Source organism: Thalassophryne amazonica, chromosome 15, assembly GCF_902500255.1.
Source record: "Thalassophryne amazonica chromosome 15, fThaAma1.1, whole genome shotgun sequence".
NCBI classification, from domain to species: domain Eukaryota; kingdom Metazoa; phylum Chordata; class Actinopteri; order Batrachoidiformes; family Batrachoididae; genus Thalassophryne; species Thalassophryne amazonica.
The window spans coordinates 16,345,614-16,370,099 of record NC_047117.1 but is presented as its reverse complement, the minus strand read 5'-3'; the positions used below and the strand labels follow the sequence as shown (position 1 = coordinate 16,370,099).

At 41.5% G+C, this 24,486-nt stretch overlaps 1 protein-coding gene across 1 annotated transcript; it reads left to right on the top strand.

Annotated features, from left to right (window-relative positions):
- Nucleotides 1-1,759: 1,759 nt before the first annotated feature.
- zgc:136472 (uncharacterized protein LOC678514 homolog) lies at nucleotides 1,760-23,195 on the top strand. Its single transcript, XM_034188394.1, has 11 exons — nucleotides 1,760-1,970; nucleotides 4,682-4,882; nucleotides 11,104-11,228; nucleotides 11,316-11,453; nucleotides 17,597-17,704; nucleotides 19,016-19,141; nucleotides 19,234-19,431; nucleotides 19,521-19,641; nucleotides 19,833-20,014; nucleotides 22,765-22,854; nucleotides 22,968-23,195. The coding sequence occupies exons 1-11, from the start codon at nucleotides 1,790-1,792 to the stop codon at nucleotides 23,040-23,042; spliced, it is 1,545 nt and encodes a 514-aa protein (XP_034044285.1). The 5' UTR covers nucleotides 1,760-1,789; the 3' UTR covers nucleotides 23,043-23,195.
- The last annotated feature ends 1,291 nt before the right edge of the window (nucleotides 23,196-24,486 follow it).

Genomic DNA, 24,486 nt, shown 5'->3' with positions numbered 1-24,486 from the left:
AACTTTGTCTCATTAAATAAAAAAGAAAAGTCAAATGTTGAACACTTCCTGGTTTGACAATAAACGAGATCTTGTGGGATCTCGTGGTTCAGTGACAAGTTGAGACTGAAACAGGAAGTGCTCAATTTTGAGTCCACAGTGAAACAGGAAATGTCAAATGTTGAACACTTCCTGGCATGAGTGTAGCTGGGAGGCACTGGACTCCCCTGAAGTCTGATTGGACACCCCAGGTGCCACACAAATAATTGACATGTCACAGCACCGCATCTCTGGTTGAAAAGAGCCATTTTGAAATCAGTGGCACATATTGACTGCTAGGTCCCTCCTTACAGTAGTTGGCGCTGTGTTGTACAAGCCAAACACGTTTTGTTCTAAGTAGTATATTCCTTCTTTTTATTCAAGTGGGGTCTTTCAATTTGAGCTTTTTCTTTAATTTACTCATTCTTTAAGAGTGAGATTCTGTCTCTCATTCACATCTGTGAATCACAGTACCCCATTCAGCACAGAGCAACAGCGGGCCATGTGTGTGGACAGTGCCATCTTATGGCCATAGATGATAATGCAGTATATTTCATATACAAATTGGTTTAGAATATAAGTCATAGGACACCCCCCCCCCCCCCCCCAAAAAAAAAGTAATAAAAAGCAGCAACATATAGTTTGGAAAATATGGTATACTAAATCTAATTAATTATTTGAGGTAAAACAATATTATGAGTGCACTTTTGATTGTCCCAATGTATACATGTTCTGTTATCACCTACTCAAAACGTGTAACAAAGTAAATCAATAAAGTATGTGTAATGTCAGTGAAACCAAATTCCATATATTTTTGACTTCATATTAAATGAACTGCTGCCTTGAAGGTTAAAAAATTTTAGAGAAAAAAAAGGATTTTTCATGTATTTTTTCCTAAAAGTGTGGTTTTGTTCTCTTCTGTTTTGATCATTAACTCACACCCGTTTCTAAAGATTTGAAGTGTTTACTCCTATTTGAAGTGTTTACTGATATTAGACTCTTTGTAAGTGCACAGTGCATTTTTTCCCCTGTTTTGAACCTCTGCATTGTTTTAAAACAGGGCAATTAATGACAGCTACATGTGATAAAGACGCTTGTCCTTCAAAGGTTCAAAGATTAACCTGCAGCTCTGTAACTGATGCAGGATACAGATCTACTGTAAAAGCAGAGCACTGCTGCCTCTGTGCACCTGTCAGTGCACTTGCTTCCAAAACAAAAGGTTCTCAGTTCCATTTGTGCCCATTCTCCGAGTCACGTGAGGTTGCATTATGAAGGGTATCCAGTGTAAAACATCTGACAGATCAATATGCAGATGCGTGTCAGATCTGCTGTGGTGACCCTGAGCAAAAAGGGAGAAGCTGTAAAACTACAATGCACCATTCACAGTTGTAAAGGTGTGTCGAGTTCAGTATTCTAGCCAAGTCTGACATTCTGTTTTGTGGAAATCAAAAATGGTCTCTCACTTAACTTTGCACTTGCACCCTTGTTCTTTTTGCACGTGTGATATTGTGTGAGTGTGTGTGCATTGTGTTTGCATTTTGACCTTGCCGAATCAAACTGTGCTAAGCAAAGTGCAGAAAGATATTAGTAATAGACCTGATATAAAAAGCAGCTACAGCAGCGCGCTGATAGGAAAGTTAATCAGCGACAGAGTGGTGAGCCGAGGTGGCAGATAAATAAAAGGCATTCATAAAGATCATCATACACACACACAACAGCACTCCGCTTATAGCCTCCCACGTGCACGCTGTCAACTTGTGAGTAAATCGACATGAGCAGACTGTTGGTGCTGGGGATGACGGCCTTCTGCCTCTACGTGTCGATCATCGCTGACACGCAGCCTGAGCGACAGGAAGACAAATCATTCCCCGAGAAAAACAGAGTTTTGCAGCTGGGGAAAGCAAATTTCAACAGGGCACTGAGGAAATACAAGCAGCTCCTGGTACACTTCTGTAAGTCACCCATAAATGTGATCTTCTGATACCAAAGGTGTTATGTTTTACACTCAAAAAAAAAAAAAAAAAAAACTTGCTCAGTGAACATAAAAAAAATTATGTAAAGTATTTCCACCCAAGTAAAATGCATTAACCTAGCCAGAGACAATTTTGCTGGGTGACCTAAGTGTAAGTTTATTGGTTCAACATGATGAATTCACGTTACTGTTACTTAATTACCATGGGTCAGGGCACCTCACTTTGAAAAGGTAAATGTAGCCCCAATGTAAATTTGTTGGGTGAACATGATGAATTTGTGTTACTGTTACTCAATTACCATGATTCAGGCCAACTAGATTTGTAAGGGTAAATGTAACAAAAACAAAGTCTCTTCACCCTTGTTTGCTCTCGGAGTCGCTACAGTAAATCTGAGGTGGATCTGCATGTTGAATTGGCACAGGTTTTACACCAGATGCCCTTCCTGACCCAACTCCACATTACATGGAGAAATGTGGCAGGGGTGGTGCTTCAATCGGGAACCTTTCACACTGAAACCAAGCGCACTTGGCCACCATCCCTGCCCTGTAAGTAGTTACAACCACTTTTGAAACAGTACAGTTACATGTCAACTTAACTTTGCTGTGTTGAATCAGCACAATTTATGCAGATCCACCTTGTATTTTCTATGATGACCCCAAGAGCAAACAAGCAAGCAGCCAAAGGGACTCACTGTTTTTTGTTACATTTACCCTTACAAATCTAGTTAGCCTGACCCATGGTAATTAAGTAACATGAACGCAAATTCATCATGTTCACCCAACAAATTTACATTGAGGTCACTCAGCAAAAATTGTTTGTGGCTATGTTAATGCATTTTCTTTGGGTGGAAATACTTTCCATAATTTTATTATGTTCACTGAGCAAGTTAAATTTTAAGTTGTTGCATGTTATGTTAAAACGACATGATTTGAATGTGTTCACCCATAAAACTTGATTTTATATCACAGAATCTACATGTTAGATTAAGGTTCATGTAACATAAAAACCAACAACACCCATGTTGGTTTTTTTGAGTGTATGTTGGGTAACACTGAGATGCAAATACCAAGAAATAACAGCCAATATTCTTTCATTTGTCTTTTGTATGCAAACTCAAATGAACTTACCTTGTTCCAATATTTTGGAGGCCGATTACAAGCATCTGTTTAATTGCTGTAAACTGATATCTAAGAAAGTAAAAAAAAGACTTGTGTAAAGAAAATTTGACTTAATTTTTGTCTAAATAGAAAAAAATAATCTTGTCAAACATTTTTTTTTTTAACATAAAGGCCCGGTCCCATTGGCGTTTAGGAGGATTTACGTATGAATTGCGCACAAAATTGGTTCATATTCGCTAAACATCCGCAGTATCCGTGAAATATGCTTGTATGAATTGGCCAACATCCGCACCCGTCCGCAATTATCTGCAGAGGGACGTTTTTCTGTTGCCAAGAGTTTTGAGCTGCACAAAATTTTTGTTGCAGATGACATCCGCCTTACATACTCAATACATACTCAATCTATGCACTGTATATCCGCCCTTATCCGCTGATATCCGCAACTGACGGGGTATTGCGGCTTGGCAGCGGACTGGGACAGTGTGTAAAACAGATATATAGCATGCATATCACGTCCACATCACAAACTAAAATAAGTTGTAGTGATTGCATACAGATTGGCCTCAAATAAAGCGTTTGTATTACGTCTGCTTTGCATCTGATTTGCAGACAATCTGCGAATGCATAACAGACATCGACATACCTGCCAGTCATTGCCAGTCCAGCTGTGGAGATGTACAGATGTAGTTATGGATCCCCAAAGACGTAGTGTGATAGTTGCTGCCATCCAACAACATACCAATCAACTTGTCCAAGTCCAGCAATTGCTCCAGAGGCTGCGGTGTTGATGTGAATAGTGAAGCCGAAAGGCCCGAGTTCACTTCTGTTATAACCGCAATGCAGATGCCGCGCATGCACAATACAACCGCTGTTTCTGCAACACGTGCGCGATGCATTCTCAATACATCCGTAATACGTCCGTGATAATCGCAATGCGTCCGATCCGTTTCCTCAATACATGCGTTAGACATCCATGATTGTTCGTCATATATTCACTATACATTATTAATATATCCGTAATTCATACTATGAAAGCTGTCATTTTGGCCAATTTTGTTGCGGACGACAACGAACGCCCGAACTTTGTATACTCAATTCATGCACAATTAATCCTCTTTCCAGTGGGACCGGGCCCTAAGAAAAAAATGTCTTATTTTGGGAAAATGTATCTCATGTTTTCTTAATAGGTTTTCCCAGCTAATATCAAGCTGTATTTAACCAGTAAAAGGAAAGGCAATGGATTTCAAATCATCCAAGGAAAGGAACAAGATTGTTTTCCTTTTTTTTTTCTTTTTTTTTTTGCAAGTTTTGAGAATTCTAATTCTAATTTTTTTTACCCCATTGGCAAATTTCTTTGCTTTATAAAAGATAATTTGGATAGATTTTGGATTATTTGGCTTATTATGAGAGGGACAATTTTTGAGTGTATCAGGTGTCACATGGACATGGATCAGATCTTTAAGTATCAGCCGGATAAAAAAAAAAAACTAACAGGAACCTTTTGATACTACAGCATGCTTATCAAATATTTATTACTCATCACTTGCTATGTCTATGTTTCTGTGTATACAGATACACCTCTGTCTGCAGATGGCTATCGTGTGTCAGCAGCATTCGAAGATGCTGCCGCAGAGCTTCAGGGATCAGAGGTCAAACTGGCAATGGTTGATGCAACACAGGAGAAAGACCTTGTGAAACAACTCAACGCAACAGGGCCCCCCACAATCAGGCTGTATCTTTCTGGAGATAAACACAACCCTGTTCCCTGCCCGGGTACTACACTACACTACATACTTTATACTTTATCTATAATGTGGGTCCTGGGGACACTGAGCACACAAGATAATTTCCCCAAATTTCACTGTTCTACATTTTGTTACCTCAGTTAGCTAACCAACAACTAGGAGATGCCAGCACTTAATCAGCCATTCATGCTTGATTTACAGCTAGTTTCCCCCTCCATGACTACTATACAGGAGGTGGATTTTTAAAATTTTGTTTTGTAACTCATCAGTTTTCTATGTTTTAAGCCATACATGAATAATTAGGAGCAGGGTCGCTTTGAATGACAGGTACAGTTGTGCTCAAAAGTTTACATACCCTGGCAGAATTTCTGATTTTTTTTTTTTTTTTGGCCATTTTTCAGAGAATATGAATGATAACACAAAACCTTTTTAGTCACTCGTAGTTAGTGGTTGTGTGAAGCCATTTATCATCACACAATGGTGTTTACTCCTTTTAAATCATAATAACTACAGAAACTACCCTGATCAAAGGTTTACATACCCCTGTTCTTAATACCATGTGTTGCCCCTTTATCAATGGCATCTTGGAGTCTTTTGTGGTAGTTGTGGATGAGGCTCTTTATTTTCTGTTATGGTAAAGCTGTCCATTCTTCTTTGCAAAAGCCTTCAGTTCCTATGAATTCCTGGGCTGTCTTGCATGAAATGCATATTAGAGCTCTCCCCAAAGTGGCTCAATGATATTGAGGTCAGGAGACTGAGATGGCTACTCCAAATCCTTAATTTTATTCTGTTGTAGCCAATGACTGGTCAACTTGGCCTTGCGTTTGGATCGTGTTCATGATCGTGATCATGTTGGAACAGCTTTTTTGCAGAGAGTCCTATATTTCAGCTGGAGTTATGTGTTTTTTTTTTTTTTTTTATTGCATCCCAACAATTCCCTGGCAGTTGTTGCAGAATTTTTTGTTGGTCTACCTGACTGTGGTTTGGTTCCAGCAGAAGTCCTCATTTACTTCTTAGAGTTTGAACATTGCTGATTGTCATTCTCAGTCCCTTGGATATCTTTTTATATCCATTTAATAAATGCTGTTAAATGCTGTTAAATTACCTTTGCTTTGATAATTATTTTGCTTTCCCTTTGACTCAGAAACCAGAAATGTCAGTGCAGCACTGGATGAAAGATGCAAGGACCTGTCAGGAGCCCAGAAACACACTGACCTTTTATACACACACACTGATTGCAAGCAGTCAGGTCACAGGTGATGATGGTTTTTAGCCATTCAAACCTGTTTGTGTCAACTTGTGTGCATGTTATCAGGCCAAAATCACTAGGGTATGTAAACTTTTGATGAGGATCATTTGGTTAGTTTCTGTTGTCATGATTTAAAGTTGTTTGACAATAAATGGCTTCACACAACCACTAACCATTAGCGGAAAAAAAAAGCTTTGTGTTATCATTCATATTCTATGAAAAATGGCCAAAAAAAACAAAATTCTGCCAAGGTATAGAAGCTTTTGAGCACAACTGTATTATCAACCATAAGCCAAGTCCAGAGCCTCGTTAGCAGTGGGTGCTAGCTGCAATGGACCGGCCAAGTCTGTTCTTTCTGTGCATTGTATTACAAATATCTGTAATAATATGGCTTGTTGTATGGGTAACTGTCCTAACAGACCATCTAAGAAGTCTGTGCTCCAGTACATCTGTTGAGTGAAATTTTCATGTTATATAAATTGGATGTTTGCACCATTAGCAAGTGTCAGTAGCTTGGTGATGTTAGCTCCAATGTTACTCTACTGCTACTCAGGCAATACACTGGTCATAACTGATGAATATTTGATTTTTGCGAGCAGATTTCCCTCTTCCCCCCATCAAGGCGCTGATCTTAACATCAAACTATCACACATAGGTGATCAGGGCAGCCCAGTGTCATGGTATTAGATTGTGATAACTTCACAAAATGTAGTAAATTTTTGTGATGGGCAGTCTAACCCCAACCCTAATATTAATCAAATTAACTATAATGTAAAGTCAAGTTTGCAAACTTGAATGTATTAGAAAACATAAAAATATAATATATTGTTATGTGTCGACGCGGGTTGAGGAGCGGACCTGCTTCAGACAGGACCCAGCGCTAAAAAAATAACCAGAAAGCGGTTCCAAACAGAAACTATTTATTATTCACCTGTGCTTAAAGTGTAAAAACATAAAAACAACGTCCCTCTGGTGGAGTGATTCGTGGCTCGCTCTCCAGCGCCCGCAAGGATTAAAGCTGGCGCTCCTGGACTTCCTACCACCGCCAAACACCCCCCAGGTGGACACGACAAACTGATTCTCTGTGAAGCAAAGAGAAGGTGAGGTAAGTCAACAGATACAACTATATCTTCCAATAAACACACGCTATCAGCAACACACTCAGGTCAGTGTCCTTTTTTTTTTTACTTTATGCAAATGAGCAGCTTCTCACAACAAGTGGAGGATCACTTATCCTTCACGCCACAGCAGTGAGAAGCAAACTGCACAATTCTCTTCACAATTCCAGTATACTGTGTAACAAAACACCAAGTTACTATCAACAATTACTTAAACACTTAATTACCTTTAGTGTGTGCTGACAGTATGTGTCCTCACCCCTCCCTGCCTCACGGGCTCGATGTGTCAAAACCCAGGCGCGGTCCTCAGCGTCTCACAAACGAACGTCACAAGGTCGAGTTCCCGGCAGTTCTGCTCAAATCACACATGACTTGAATGCAGAACGCCATCCAATTATCTGCTTCAGCTGCAAGTCGTCCAGGTTGCACGTGAGCACCAATCACAGGTGCTTTCCATGATGTTGATGAGGGTGAAGACTCTTCAGCCAGCACCTTCTTCACAGACAAATCAGCCCTCATGCCACCTGGAGAGCAAAGAAAAGAAAAGAACACCAAAACATCCAGCCACGCCCCCCCAACACACAACAGTACCCCCCCATCAACGGGAAGCCTCCCGGCAACCGAACAGACCAGGCCCGAGAACAGCACCTCCCTCCGGGGTCCACGTCAGGAAGCAGACGGCAAGACAGGCACCGCAGCTGGAAGGCCGGCTGGAATCAACAAAAACCCCAAAACATTCCCCAGAACAAGTCCACTCACACAAAAAAAACACAACACCCACCCAAAACCTCCCCAGGGGACCGTCCCATCAAACCCCGGGAGGAAAAGAAAAACTCCCAAACGCAAAAACCCAACACAGTCCCACAAACACAGTACAAACGTAAATGCATAAAAGAAAAATAACAAACAACCCCCCCAGAATGACCTGCAGAGCCCAACCCCCCCCTCAGAAGGCCTTCATTGCCAGTTCCAGGAGGAACAGCCAAAACCGTAATCCCACAAAGGTCCCCAGGTATACATGGAGTAAAACGGTGCCCCCCAGGGGACCGTATCATCAACCCCAGGAGGTACCCTCCCCACAACCCCGGAACCCCAGATCCGGTCACACTTGGCCGGTCGGTCCCAAGCCAATTCCCCCCCAGAGGACCGTCCCATCAACCCTGGAGGTGGAACCCGGAAGGAAACAAAATAAACCAAAAACCAACCCCCGGAGGACAACCAAAAACAACCCCGGGTGGGATATAAAACGACCATAAACCCTGTTACCCTCCCCGGCACCCCGAAAGACCCCAGGTCCCTCCCAGAGCCCTTCGGCGGCTCTATTTTGGCGAACGGCTCAAAATATTAAGCCGGAGAAGGGAACAGGTAAAAACTAACCCAGCTCCAACCCCAAGGCGCAGCGGAGAACCGGAAATACGTCCGGTGCCCCAACTCGACCATACCCCAGCCACTCGGGAGGGGTGGAACTACCGAAATGGCAAACGGCAACAGATCGGCCCACCCCTCCGACTGAGGCATGTCTCCGCTGCACCACACCCCGGCAACACCCATGACAATCGGTACAAAGGCTCACCGAGGCTGGAGTGGAACCGGGCCCTAACCAAACTAAAAAGAACGCTTCTAACACCCCCCCTAGGTGCAGAGGTCCTCTGAGGACGCTCAGTGTGACCAACCTGCACCACCCCACAACCCACAAGACAAGCGGTCTAAGGGCAAGTGAGGTTGGGGTTAGGAATGTAGAGAAATAAAAACAACAAAATAAAACGACCCAACAACCCAAACAGAAAATACCTAAAAACACAATACAAATTGACAAGTAAGTGAGCCCAGGCGGGCTTCTAACCGCCTATCATTCCACCAGATACGCCCCTACCTCCCCAAACAAGTATAACCCCTGATTAAAGAAAACAAAACATTTACTTGTGCTAGAATTTTTTTTAATTTTTTTTTTTATGTGGGTTCTTTTGCCTGTCCCAGAACACTTGGAGTTACGTCACCGTTATTTCTCTTGATGCTTACGTGTCGGGGCAATACAGGAATCTCGACTCGTCCGAGCTGCATGGGCTCGTCAATAGGAGGAGACGGAGGTCCCGTCGGAGGAGCCTCAGTGGGGCGAAGAAGAGGCGGCCCAGCTTTGTGTCGGGGAAAGCCCCGACACAAAAAAACCCGCTCTGATGGGCGTCCTCTCTCGCGTCCACGCTCCTTCATCTGATCATCTAGACGAATCACCAACGATATTAGCTCATCTAAATCGTTTGGCTCATCACGGACCGCCAGCTCGTCTTTTAATGACTCATTTAACCCGTCTACAAACACGCCCCGTAATGCTGCGGCATTCCAACCTGATTGAGCAGAAAAATCCGGAAGTCCACGGAATACTCCGCCGCACTCCGCCTCCCCTGCCTGAGATTCAGCAACCGTTGAGCAACGGTATTCGTTTTCACCGGATGGTCAAAAACCAGTCGGAACTCCCGGGAGAAATCCTTAAAGGACCCTAACAATGGCGAGTTGTAACTCCACAACGCTGTGACCCAAGCTAAGGCGTCACCTCGGAGCAAATTTGTCACATACGAAACACGGCTTCCATCAGAAGAGAAGGAAGCCGGTCGCTGAGCAAAAACCAGAGAACATTGCATCAGAAACGAAGCACAAGCTTCGACGTCTCCCGCATAAGGCTCCGGATGACAAATGATCGGTTCAAACACCGAATCTCTGGGTGACGGAGTTATCTGCCCTGGTATCGATGATGCCGCAGCTGGCGCTGCAGGAAGCAGAACGGCTTGAGCTGCAAGCTCCGTAACACGGGCGTCTGTTTGTTTAATTTGATTTGCGAGATGCTGTAATTGCTCCCATATTTTCTCCAAGTGTTCTTGAATCTTTTCGGCAAAAGGAACCGCCTCTGCCGCTGGGTCCATTATGGAATGGCCGGGAACTACTGTTATGTGTCGACGCGGGTTGAGGAGCGGACCTGCGTCAGACAGGACCCAGCGCTAAAAATAACCAGAAAGCGGTTCCAAACAGAAACTATTTATTATTCACCTGTGCTTAAAAGTGTAAAAACATAAAAACAACGTCCCTCTGGTGGAGTGATTCGTGGCTCGCTCTCCAGCGCCCGCAAGGATTAAAGCCGGCGCTCCTGGACTTCCTACCACCGCCAAACACCCCCCAGGTGGACACGACAAACTGATTCTCTGTGAAGCAAAGAGAAGGTGAGGTAAGTCAACAGATACAACTATATCTTCCAATAAACACACGCTATCAGCAACACACTCAGGTCAGTGTCCTTTTTTTACTTTATGCAAATGAGCAGCTTCTCACAACAAGTGGAGGATCACTTATCCTTCACGCCACAGCAGTGAGAAGCAAACTGCACAATTCTAGTATACTGTGTAACAAAACACCAAGTTACTATCAACAATTACTTAAACACTTAATTACCTTTAGTGTGTGCTGACAGCATGTGTCCTCACCCCTCCCCGCTTCACGGGCTCGATGTGTCAAAACCCAGGCGCGGTCCTCAGCGTCTCACAAACGAACGTCACAAGGTCGAGTTCCCGGCAGTTCTGCTCAAATCACACATGACTTAAATGCAGAACGCCATCCAATTATCTGCTTCAGCTGCAAGTCGTCCAGGTTGCACGTGAGCACCAATCACAGGTGCTTTCCATGATGTTGATGAGGGTGAAGACTCTTCAGCCAGCACCTTCTTCACAGACAAATCAGCCCTCATGCCACCTGGAGAGCAAAGAAAAGAAAAGAACACCAAAACATCCAGCCACGCCCCCCCAACACACATTATGAGTGAACACTTTATGCTTAACTATGATTTGCTGTGGTAAAACGTCATCTAAATAATGATTGCTTTCATGGACTGCAATTAAGTTCCACAGAACGCTGCTTCCATTTTGACCTGGCTGAAGAGGAGGGTGGGGTCTGCTGCAGACCTCATCACTGATCTTAGTGAATCAGAGGCTTCAAAGGAATTACTAGTGGTTGGGATTTTTAAGGTGAATGCAAGCCCTTTGACCATCATGTCGTTTTTTTTCTGGTGTTCTGCCTGTACTTGTAATCATAAAAAACTTGATTTTGTACAGGACCTGAGCCATGAGTATGTCCAGGTCTTCTATGATGCTTGTGTTGAGCTTCCTGACGTCAGCTTTGTCGTGACTCAGAACGAAGAACTCATTCGCAAATATGATGTCACACATGATGTTGTGCTGTTGCTCAAGAAGGTAAATGGCATACAAACCACATGTGGGACTCAACAATTTGTAGACATGTAGTTGAAGTATTGGCATGACCTTGAGCTATACTGAACTCTTAAATTGATCAAACTTGGGGCACATTGCCCATACATATCAACCATACATATAATCAATGAAAACATCTAGAGCAGGGGTGGCCAAATTCGGTCCTCGAGAGCCACCTTCCTGACACTCTTAGTTGTCTCCCTGCTCCAACACACCTGAATCCAATGAAAGACTCGTTAGCCTTTCATTGGATTCAGGTGTGTTGGAGCAGGGAGACAACTAAGAGTGTCAGGAAGGTGGCTCTCGAGGACCGAACTTGGCCACCCCGATATAGAGAAAGAACAACAGCAATGATTCGACTAACCCTGGCGTGGTCAAGCATGAAAGTAGGTCTCCGCCTTCTTTTTGGTTGCTCCTGTTTGGTTGGAGTTGCCATAGCAGAAATTATATGAATCCACATCTTCATTGGACACAAGCTTTACAGTGGATGTCCTTCCTGGCGCAACTACAGATCTACTGTAAAAGGACAATGGACATACAGTGGGGAAAATAAATATTTGATACACCACCAATTTTGCAAATTTTTCCACCTACAAAGAATGGAGCGGTCTGCAATTTTTTTCATAGGTACACATCAACTGTGAGAGACAGAAACTAAAACAAAATCCAGAAAATCAAATACATTTTTAAATAATTAATTACATTTTATTGCATGAAATAAGTATTTGATCACCTACCAACCAGCAAGAATTCTGGCTCTCACAGACCTGTTAGTTTTTCTTTAAGAAGCCCTCTTATTCTGTACTCTTTACCTGTATTAAAGACACCTGTCCACATACTCAGTCAATCACACTCCAACTTATCCACTATAGTCAAGACCAAAGAGCTGTCTAAGGACCCAATTATAGACCTGCACAAGGCTGGGATGGGCTACAGGACAACAGGTAAGCAGCTTGGTGAGAAGGCAACAACTGTTGGTGCAGTTATTAGAAAATGGAAGAAACACAAGATGACTGTCAATCTTCCTTGGTCTGGGGCTGCATGCAAGATCTCACCTCGTCAGTTAAGGATGATTCTGAGAAAGGTCAGGAATCAGCCCAGAACTACATGGGAGGACCTGGTCAATGGCCTGAAGACAGCTGGGACCACAGTTGCAAAGATCATTAGTAGCACACTACACCGTCATGGCTTAAAAACCTGCAGGGCACACAAGGTCCCCCTGCTCACACCAACACATGTCCAGGCCCATTTGAAGTTCACCAGTGACCATGTGGATGATCCAGAGGAGGCATGGGAAAAGGTCATGTGGTCAGATGAGACCAAAATAGAACTTTTGGTATCAACTCCACTCGCCGTGTTTGGAGGAAGAAGAAGGCTGAGTACAACCCCAAGAACACTGTCCCAACTGTGAAGCATGGGGATGAAAACATAACTTTTGGGGGTGCTTTTCTGCAAAGGGGACAGGGCGACTGCACCATATTGAAGGGAGGATGGATGGGGTCATGTATCGTGAGAATTTGGCAAACAACCTCCTCCCCTCAGTAAGAGCATTGAAGGTGGGTCATGGCTGGCTCTTCCAGTATGACAATGACCCGAAGTACATAGCCAGGGCAACTAAGGAGGGGCTCCGTAAGAAGCATTTAGAGGTCCTGGAGTGGCCTAGCCAGTGTCCAGACCTGAACCCAATAGAAAATATTTGGAGGGAGCTGGAACTCAAAACCTGAAAGATCTGTATGGAGGAGTGGACCAAATCCCTGCTGCAGTGTGCAAGCTTGAAGAACTACATGAAATGTCTGACCTCTGTAAATGCAAACAAAGGTTTCTGTACCAAATATTAAGGTCTGTTTTTCGATTGTATCAAATATATTTCATGCCATAAAATGCAAATTAATTATTTAAAAATCATACAATGTGATTTTCTGGATTTTTACTTTAATTCTGTCTCTCACATTTGAAGTGTACCTACGATAAAAATTACAGACCTCTCGATTCTTTGTAGGTGGGAAAATTTGCAAAATCGACAGTGGATCAAATACTTAACAAACTGAACAATAGGGGTGTGCCAAAATATCTGGTTTGTATTCTATCATTTTGATATGCCAATCAGGCCATGTATGTAAAGTGGGACAGTGTCCTGTCTGAACCCTTTCATGTTAGCAATGTTGTCCGACAAGGGGGGATTCTCTCTCCAGTTCTTTTTAATGTTTACATTGATGAATAGTCCTCAAAGTTAAACAGATGTAAAACTGGCTGTGTCATTGGTGCAACAATTGTTAACCATCTCATGTATGCAGATGACTTGGTGTTAATCTGTCCATACAGTGCTGGGATGCAAGAATTGTTAAAAATCTGTTCTGTGTTTGGGAAAGAACATGATGTTATGTATAATCCCACAAAGAGTAGCATGATGATTGTGAGAAGTAAGGAGGACAAAAATATGATCTTCCCAGCTTTTTATTCGTGTGATAAGCCAATCATGATCTTTAATGAGGTCAAATATCTTGGACATTATGTGACTGATGACTGGTGTGATGACAGAGACATTAAAAGACAATATTGTAAGCTGTATGCCCAGGTAAATATGTTGCTGCGCAAGTTCAGTATGTGTTCTCCTAATGTGAAATGTGCCTTGTTCAGAGCCTTTTGCACTCCACTATATACAGCCCCCTTGTGGTGGAACTACAGGAGGTGCACCTTTAGGCTGTTGATGAAGGTGCCGAGATGGCACAGTGCTAGTCAGTTGTTTGTGGATGCACATATTCCCACCTGTGAGGCACTGTTGAGGCATTTAATGTTTAAATTTATGCAATGATTAGAAGACTGAAAATGCTATCATACAGACTCTGACAAATCCTCAACTGAGCTGCTGTCGTTACACCTCTGTACTGAGAAATCATTGGATGGAGAGACTGTTAATATAATTTTTAATACTTGTTTATTTATTTTATTCTATGGACTTTGTTGTGTCTGCATTAAATAAGTACTTATTTCCCTACTGTAGGTGGCAGGAGTGCTGTACCACTATGTTGCCTTGCCATCTCTGCCTACTACAGTTCCACAACTTTATCCAGACTCTGAGGTCCTCTGATCAAACCTGTGGAAACCATATGTACTCTTTTAGGCAATAGCACCTAAACTCTGAAACAAGTTCAGTTCAAACCATCATTCCACTGACTGAAACATCTAAAGATGCTTTCATTCACGCAGGCTGCTGAGCTGCACTTTCGGAGAAGGACTTAAACTGGGAAGGAGGTGCAGCAGGGTAGGGTGAGAAAGGAAGCAGATGAAAAGGTGCTGACAAGCTGGAGAATGTGTTGTGACAGTAGTGGGAGTAACATGAGAAGCTGATGGATAAAGAAAATAAAATGAAGGGAATTTATGATGATGTGAAGAGAGCAGATCAAGAAGTGCGACAAATTTGTCAAGTGAAATTAAGAAATGAGAACAGCTATCTTACAACCCCAATTCCAATGAAGTTGGGATGTTGTGTGAAATGTAAATAAAAACAGAATACAATTTGCAAATTCTCTTCAACCTATATTCAATTGAATACACCACAAAGACAAGATATTTTATGTTCAAACTGATAAACTTTATTGTTTTTGTGCAAATTTTGCTGCTCATTTTGAAATAGATGCCTGCAGCACATTTAAAAAAATGCTGGGACGGGGAAACAGTGTTCCAAGAACACCTGTTTGGAACATTCCACAGGTGAACAGGTTAAATGGAAACAGGTGAGTGTCATGATTGGGTATAAAAGGAGCATTCCCAAAAGTCTCAGCTGTTCACAAGCAAAAATGGGGTGAAGATCACCACTTTGTGAACAACTGAGTGAAATAATAGTCCAACAGTTTAAGAACAATGTTTCTCAATGTTCAATTGCAAGGAATTTAGGAATTCAGTAATCTACACCCCATAATATAATCAGAAGATTCAGAGAATCTGGAGAACTTTCTACGCATAAGCAACAAGCCTGAAAACCAACACTGAATGCCCGAGACCTTTGATCCCTCAGGCGGCACTGCATTAAAAACCAACATCATTTTGTAAAGGATCTTACTGTGTGGGCTCAGGAACACTTCAGAAAACCACTGTCACTGTCATAGTGATCTGGTAATTGTTTAGTCTATTGTAGTTTTATCATTTGCATTTTGTTGCAGGTCTCTCAGATTAAAATCTGATGGAAAACAAAATCCTTATTTCATATGAAAATCTGGAAGTTGGCCTACAAATTACAATTAATATATTCCTTGCATTTGAATGGGATTTGAGATGCCAACCTAACTGACAAACACAGAAAATCAATATGAGACAAAGATAGGGCCACAGAATATGGAGCAATTTGTTTGTTTTTTTTAATCCCACCATTGTGTGGAAAAACCACTGTGAGAATTAACATATTTTCCCAATTTTCCAATGTTACTGTCTTGCAACACTGTTCCCCTCATTGTTCAGAAAGGGGTACTTAGAGAAGTGAATCCTTCCCATGATTTTATTTTTGGCTTTTAACCCAAATACAAGATGCGACTGAGAAGTTTTGTCCCTGACCCAGAACAAGTAGGACGTGGTTCTCCATCTTTTGCATTCTGAGAACCCAACATTTCTCAACATTGCTCCCAGTGAGTCAATATTTACACATTCTCAAGAACTGATGGGCATTTGTGTTTGTTTTAACGCAGTTCATCGCTACATCTACAAGTGCAAGTTAAAACTCTACCATGCAAAGCGAAAGCCATAATCAACAATATCCAGAAACGCCGCTGCCTTCCCTGGGCCCGAGATCATTTGAAATGCACAGACGCAAAGTGGAAAAGTGTGCTGTGGTCTGATGAGTCCACATTTCAAATTGTTTTTGGAAATCATGGACGTCGTGTCCTCCAGACAAAAGAGGAAAAAGACCATCCAGACTGTTACCAGAGCAAAGTTCAAAAGCCAGCATCTGTGATGGTATGGGGGTGTGTTAGTGCCCATGGCATGGACAACTTACACATCTGTGATGGCACCATCAATGCTGAAAGGTACATCCAGGTTTTGGAGCAACACATGCTGCCATCCAAGCAACGTCTTTTTCAGGGACGTCCCTGCTTATTTTAGCAAGACAATGCCAAGACACATTCTGCACGTGTTACAACAGCGTGGCTTCGTAGTAAAAGAGTGCGGGTACTAGACTGGCCTGCCTGCAGTCCAGACCTGTCACCCATTGAAAATGTGTTGTGCATTATGATGCGTAAAATACGACAACGGAGACCCCGGACTGTTGAACAGCTGAAGTCGTACATCAAGCAAGAATGGGAAAGAATTCCACCTACAAAGCTTCAACAATTAGTGTCCTCAGTTCCCAAACGCTTATTGAGTGTTGTTAGAAGGAAAGGTGATGTAACACAGTGGTAAACATACCACTGTCCCAGCTTTTTTGAAACATGTTGCAGGCATCCGTTTCAAAATGAGCAAATATTTGCACAAAAACAATAAGGTTTATCAGTTTGAACATTAAATATCTTGTCTTTGTGGTGTATTCAATTGAATATATGTAGGTTGAAGAGGATTTATAAATCATTGTATTCTGTTGTACTGGGGCTCTAATCCTCACCTCCTGTTGTCTTTTCAACCATCTGTCAGTGGACTGCTCTACGGTCACATTGATGTAAGCTTTCTGCAATGGTATCTGCATGGGTGGTTGCCATCCCGGAGCCAAGGCGGTTATGTAATGTGATGGATGCAGCAAAAGACCTGACCTGATGCTGAGGATGGAGCTGCCAGGCAGGAGGAGAAAAGGAAGGCCAAAAAGGAGATTTAGGGTTACGATGGGGGGAAGACATGCAGGTGGTTAATGAGACAGAAGATGTAGCGAACAGGGTGAAATGGAGACAAATTATCTGCTGTGGTGACCCCTAACAGGAGAAACCAAAAGAAGAGGACAACTATGAAAGCTGCCATTCAAATTCAAACTTTCTCTACTTTTACAGTTATACTTGTGTGCATGGACACATGCACAACACTGACAGAATGATGTGTTTTCTAAAATAATTTTGTCAGCATTTAGGAATTAAAAGTGGTTGGTGACACAATACACCCCAAGACAAGATTACCCCCCCTTACCTGTGTCTTTCTCCCTCTGTCTGCAGTCCAAGCTCACCCAGGCTTACAAAATGACTCCAGAGACATCGAAAGAGATGCTGGTCGTCTTTATCACAGTCTACCAGATGGAGCCAGTTACTGAGTACACTGGGAAGGTACAGAGTATTGTGAGCACTGCAGATTTCTTCCTGCATAGAACTGCTGTGATCTAGCCAAACATCAATTTTGTTTCTTTCTTTTTTTTCTGGTAGAAAATCTGGCAAATGAATGATATGGTAATTGTTTAGTCTATTGTAGTTTTATCATTTGCATTTTGTTGCAGGTCTCTCAGATTAAAATCTGATGGAAAACAAAATCCTTATTTCATATGAAAATTTGGAAGTTGGCCTACAAATTACAATTAATATATTCCTTGCATTTGAATGGGATTTGAGATGATAACCTAACTGACAAACACGGAAAATCAATATGAGACAAAGATAAGGCCACAGAATATGGAGCAATTTCTTGTTTTTTTTTAAAATCCCACCATTGTGTGGAAAAACCACTGTGAGAACATAATTGTTAACATATTTTCCCAATTTTCCAATGTTACTGTCTTGCAACATCGTTCCCCTCATTGTTCAGAAAGTGGTACTTAGAGAAGTGAATCCTTCCCATGATTTTATTTTTGGCTTTTAACCCAAATACAAGAGGCGATTGAGAAGTTTTGTCCCTGACCCAGAAAAAGTAGGACGTGGTTCTCCATCTTTTGCATTCTGAGAACCCAACATTTCTCAACATTGCTCCCAGAGTCAAAATTTACACATTCTCGAGAATTGATGGGCATTTGTGTTTGTTTGTTTGTGTTAGATTTATCAGTATATCCGTGGGTTTATATTTTATTTTATGTTTTAGTATTAAATAATCACTTAATTTAAAGATCATATTTTTAGTTATAGAATGGGTTTTTTTTTTTAGCTACTAAAACTCTAAATAAATTTAACCTGAGGAATAGATTGAATCTAGACTTTATTTGGGACAGGACACAAAAGATCAGGGGAATTACATTTGTTTATGAGCAGGATATCTCAAAAACATATAAAGTTATTTCTTGAAAATATGTCAGAAAGGTTGGCCTTGGGTCAGGAAAGAATTTGTTAAAATTTGATGTGGATTCAGATTCAAGAGCATGTCATGGAATTGTAGCACCCTGGTGACTACAATTAGAATAAATAATGTGCCAAATGTCAACCATGTTTGAGATCTTAGGGAGGTGACATTATGTGCCAAGTTTGCACACACATCAACACACAGGCAGATGAATATACGCATGGAGTCTTGCCTTTTCTGCAGTAGATCTGCTCTGCCTTTAGAGATGCAAGTGGAAAAACTCTATAATTTCCATTATCATGGTTGGAGGGTAGACAAGATTAGAAGAAGGATCCTGACCTCCCATGCTCACTGTGGCCTTTTCTCTCTTCCAGACAGCCAGTCAGATCTTAGCATCACCAGTATTAAACCACACCCTCCTCTTTGTCAACAAAAGCTCGACTGACTTTAAAGAGATCTACTCTGCTTTCTACACGGTTGCTGAAGCTTTTAGGTTGAAGGTATAAATCACAAAAATAAATAAATATCATGTGTTTCCTGTCAGCTGTTGAATTTTAACTGTGAGGATGTGTGTGCACGTGTCTGCATTCAGATGTTGTTTGTGCTGGTGAACGTGGATGAGTCTCGTAATGGCAGGCTAATGGAGTATTTCCGGGTTCGGGATTTTGAGGCTCCCCTCATCCGAGTGGTCAATCTGACAAACCATGTGACTTACCACCTGCCCTCTGACACACTGGATGTGGAAACCATTCAAAACTTCTGCCAGTCTTACTTAGATGGCAAAGCTAAGGTACTTTTCATTTACTATCAAAGTGTGATTCAACACAGACACACACAGCTGTGCTAAACACTGTTTGTTTTGTTTGTGAATCTCAATAGCCTAAATTGCAAAGTGAGCCGATACCTGAAGGATGGGACACACAGCCAGTGAAGGAGCTGGTGGGAATGAATCTGGAGAAAGTTGTCTTTCACCCCAATAAGACTGTATTTGTTCTTTTCTGTATGTTGCCACATTATTCAGCATATGTTCAGTTACACTCTGACAAGTTGGATGATTGTTACTTTGTTCATGTGCTTGCATTGTTCTCTTGTAAATCTACACTTCCACCACATTGCTGAAACATAACTTAACTGAATAAGTTCAAAAAATGTAAAAAGTGTCACCAAGATGTAGACTTGTGCGTATTTCAGATCTGTCCTACAGTAAAAAGTCCCGTGCCGTGTTCCCGCTGTGGGAGGAGCTCGCCGAGGCCTTCAAAGATCGGGAGGATGTGGTCATCGCTCGTATAGATGCCTCAGCCAATGACATTGATATGTCAATGCAGGGCTCCTACCCGTCACTCTGCCTATTTCCTGCTTTATATGCTGAAAGGGTATGGAAAAATAATCAATCCCCAGACACACACACACACACATTTTATAAGCAGCTCAAATTTCAACATGAGGGTCTGATAAGAGGAGCACACACATACTGATGCTGATAGCTGAAATGCATTTGAACAAACACTCACATGCAAATTTGTATCCTTCTGAATGCAAAGTATTCACAACTGTAAGTTGTGCTTGTCAGGAGAAATTCCATACTTCCTGCAAATATTCCCACATTAAAATTCAAGAAGTGTAAAACTCTCAAAATTGAAAGTTTTGCACATTAATAGCTGGAAAGTCAAAGCTCTGCATACCAAAAAAAAAAAAAAAAAAAAAAAAAAAATTCTGACATTTATAAAGCCCTTTTTTAAAAACTGAATTTTTGATTAAAAAAAATTAAGGCTATACGTCACTCACCTGACCAATGCCATTATTGTTGATGTAAACTTGGGCCGGTTGATGGGCTGACCGTGAAAAATCATCTTACAATTGTGTGCCTTGCCCCTATGGGCAACATATTTTGAAGAGAATTTTGCAGTGTTTCTGAAAAGCTAATATAACCAAAGGGTAACCAGATGCCCTTCCTGATGCAACTCCACATTACATGGAGAAATGTGGCCGGGGTGGGGTTTGAACCGGGAACCTTCCACACTGAAACCAAGCGCACTAACCACTTACCCACATATGTTAAAATACTTCCAAAAACTGGATCTTGGAGCCTGCAGTTTTTTAGAAATGGCTCCAAGATACCTTCCCAACTTGTTTAAATCTACAATTCTCCTTATTAGGCCTCCCCAAAGTCTTTGGACTTTCCCATTCTTCTGAGTATTGGTTGGTCCAGTGAGTGCTATTAAACACATCCTGTTTATGATGTTATGCTGGCAAAAAGAAACTACCAGTTGCAGTCAATCATGACCACTAATGAGGAGTTTGATCTTTGATCTTGTCATCTAAAAAAACAGAACCTTCAGCGCCACTTATTCAAAGATTTAAGTGAATGTATGTACAGTAGTGTTCAGAATAATAGCAGTGCTATGTGACTAAAAAGATTAATCCAGGTTTTGAGTATATTTCTTATTGTTACATGGGAAACAAGGTACCAGTAGATTCAGTAGATTCTCACAAATCCAACAAGACCAAGCATTCATGATATGCACACTCTTAAGGCTATGAAATTGGGCTATTAGTAAAAAAAAAAAGTAGAAAAGGGGGTGTTCACAATAATAGTAGTGTGGCATTCAGTCAGTGAGTTTGTCAGTTTTGTGGAACAAACAGGTGTGAATCAGGTGTCCCCTATTTAAGGATGAAGCCAGCACCTGTTGAACATGCTTTTCTCTTTGAAAGCCTGAGGAAAATGGGACGTTGAAGACATTGTTCAGAAGAACAGCGTAGTTGGATTAAAAAGTTGACTGGAGAGGGGGAAACTTATACGCAGGTGCAAAAAACTATAGGCTGTTCATCTGCAATGATCTCCAATGCTTTAAAATGGACAACAAAACCAGAGACGCGTGGAAGAAAACGGAAAACAACCATCAAAATGGATAGAAGAATAACCAGAATGGCAAAGGCTCACCCATTGATCAGCTCCAGGATGATCAAAGACAGTCTGGAGTTACCTGTAAGTGCTGTGATAGTTAGAAGACGCCTGTGTGAAGCAAATTTATTTGCAAGAATCCCCCGCAAAGTCCCTCTGTTAAATAAAAGACATGTGCAGAAGAGGTTACAATTTGCCAAAGAACAATCAACATGGCCTAAAGAGAAACAGAGCAATATTTTGTGGACTGATGAGAGTAAAATTGTTCTTTTTGGGTCCAAGGGCCGCAAACAGTTTGTGAGATGCCCCCAAACTCTGAATTCAAGCCACAGTTCACAGTGAAGACAGTGAAGCATGGTGGTACAAGCATCATGATATGGGCATGTTTCTCCTACTATGGTGTTGGGCCTATATATCACATACCAGGTATCATGGATCAGTTTGGATATGTCAAAATACTTGAAGAGGTCATGTTGCCTTATGCTGAAGAGGACATGCCCTTCAAATGGGTGTTTCAACAAGACAATGACCCCAAGCACACTAGTAAACGAGCAAAATCTTGCAAAAAAAAAAAAATGCCTCGCAGATGTGAAGAAATCGTGAAAAACTGTGGTTATACAACTAAATACTAGTTTAGTTATTCATAGGATTGCTAAAAAAGCAGTTTGAACATAATAGTTTTGAGTTTGTAGCGTCAACAGCAGATGCTACTATTATTGTGAACACCCCCTTTTCTTTTTTTTACTAATAGCCCAATTTCATAGCCTTAAGAGTGTGCATATCATGAATGCTTGGTCTTGTTGGGTTTGTGAGAATCTACTGAATCTACTGGTACCTTGTTTCCCATGTAACAATAAGAAATATACTCAAAACCTGGATTAAACTTTTTAGTCACATAGCACTACTATTATTCTGAACACTACTGTATATATTTTAGACTGGATGTATAATTTTGACCTTGTGTGGATTAGAGAGCCTAAATGAATTCAGTGTTGTCCACCCAATTCTTGTTTTTAAAGTCATTAATGATGTATACTGTACAATCATTACACCCTGGTAAAAGAATAGTTCAAGGACATCATTAACAGCCCAAAATTACGGTGGCATCCGTTTCCACGATGAGTGTATGTAAATGTCCGACCGCAACTGCATACGGATTTAACACCTTTTTCCTGGCATTTCAAGATGTACATGAGTTTTTAATTTGATAACTGTGTTCAGGTGGTGGTTTACACTGGTGAGCGGAAGTTGAAGACCCTGATCAAATTTGTAGATAAAGAGATGGAGAAAGCCAAAAAAGACAGAGTGAAGGTAAATCAGCCACATTAACATATAAACCGTTGCCACTGATTTTGTTCTGTGCTTTTTGCGTAATATAACTAAAGAACTGTACTTTTAAAGTGTAATTGCCTTTTGTGTTTCAGGAGGATGCAGACAGAAAGAAGTACATTAAGGCCATGAAAGCTGAAGAAGCAAAGAAAACCAAAGAAGAGCTTTAATCCATAGAAGAAATAGAGTACATGTTATTTTTTTTTGTCTATGCCACCAAGATGCCATCAAGCATCTGAATAGTCAAATTCAAAAAAACTCTCAGGTCAAAATCTCTGACAGCTACAAGGTTTTTGGATTATTTAGCCTCAGAGGGATCGTGTCAATGTTATTAATTCACAGGCTGATTTCAAATAAATCATTTTTTAAAATGGCCCTTGTGAAACAAAATTATTGTTTATTTTTTTATGGAGGTGAAGGCGCTTAATGGGCTCACCTGATTTATTCCTACACATAAGAACATGGTGCTTATGTATTTTCCTGTCCCGGCATTTACACGCCATGATGTTGTTGAGATTGTGAGTTGATCTAAACAACATTTTTAAGTTTATCGTACTTAACATATCACTTTGAGTAAAGTTTTTAAACTAACTACGTAATGTCTACCTTAATAAATTCTTTAATTCAAAAGCAAAACTAAAATGTTTGATCATTTCTTGGAGATACAGTGTGTAGGATTTAAGCCCCGTAGAGGTATTTATTAGCATAAATGGAATATAGCATTCAAAGTTGTCATTGGTGTCTTGATGGCTTCCCTCACTAGTAGTTTCCTTCTTGCACAGCCACTTCCAGTAGTACTGTTTATACTTATGACTTGTAAATGTTCATGTATCCATCCCGTTGACTTTTCTACATAAGCAGCTGTAAAAATGGTGATTTGTTTTCACAGTAATCCTTACATTTACTTTGTTCCATTAATTATGTCACTGAAAATGCAAACATGAGACTGAGCTAGAAAAGTCACACACCTGGATGTCGCTGGTACTAGGCCTGTTTGGAAGGTCCTTGGGTACCACTGGAATGAGTTTGTATCAAATGAGTGGTTAGTAAGAGAGACCAGGATGAGGGGTATCACTTTCACTGTGCGGGACCATCAGCTGTGACATTTTGGCCACGTGGCTTGTTTCGCTGTGCATGATCCAGCATGCAAGTCCCTGAGTGTTGAGGACCCCCAAAGCTGGAGAAGGCCGAGGGGACACCCAAGTTTCACCTAACTGTGGCAGATAGGCGGTTATTTTAGTGATGTTGGAATGGACCAGCTGTCTGCCTGGGTGTTCTCTCATGTATGTATGTGTGTGAGGTTTTTTTTTTTTTGGTCGGGGGCAAGAACAACAACGCTCCAGTGGGCTACGTCCAGCCCATTTTCTGGCATCTTGTGGTCTGGTGTTTCTCCAGGAAGAGACTGTCCCCATCTGCTCTTCACATGTCTTCTGCTCCAGCAGCAGAAGAAACGAGAAACCTTCTGTGACCTTTTGCCAACATCCTTGTAGTTGTGTGTGACCATAGCTCCAGTATCTCCTGACCCACTTGGTGGACTTGTGGACAACACCCTTGTTGACATCTCAGGGTTTGTGGTTGGACAGACTGATCACACTAAAAAACAAAGGAGGGCTG

Coding starts and splice junctions, on each gene's coding strand:
- zgc:136472 (XM_034188394.1), top strand. CDS start 1,790: ATGAGCAGACTGTTGGTGCTGGGGATGACGGCCTTCTGCCTCTACGTG. Junction 19,432..19,520: donor ACTTAGATGGCAAAGCTAAG/GTACTTTTCATT, acceptor GAATCTCAATAG/CCTAAATTGCAAAGTGAGCC. Junction 19,642..19,832: donor GACTGTATTTGTTCTTTTCT/GTATGTTGCCAC, acceptor TGCGTATTTCAG/ATCTGTCCTACAGTAAAAAG.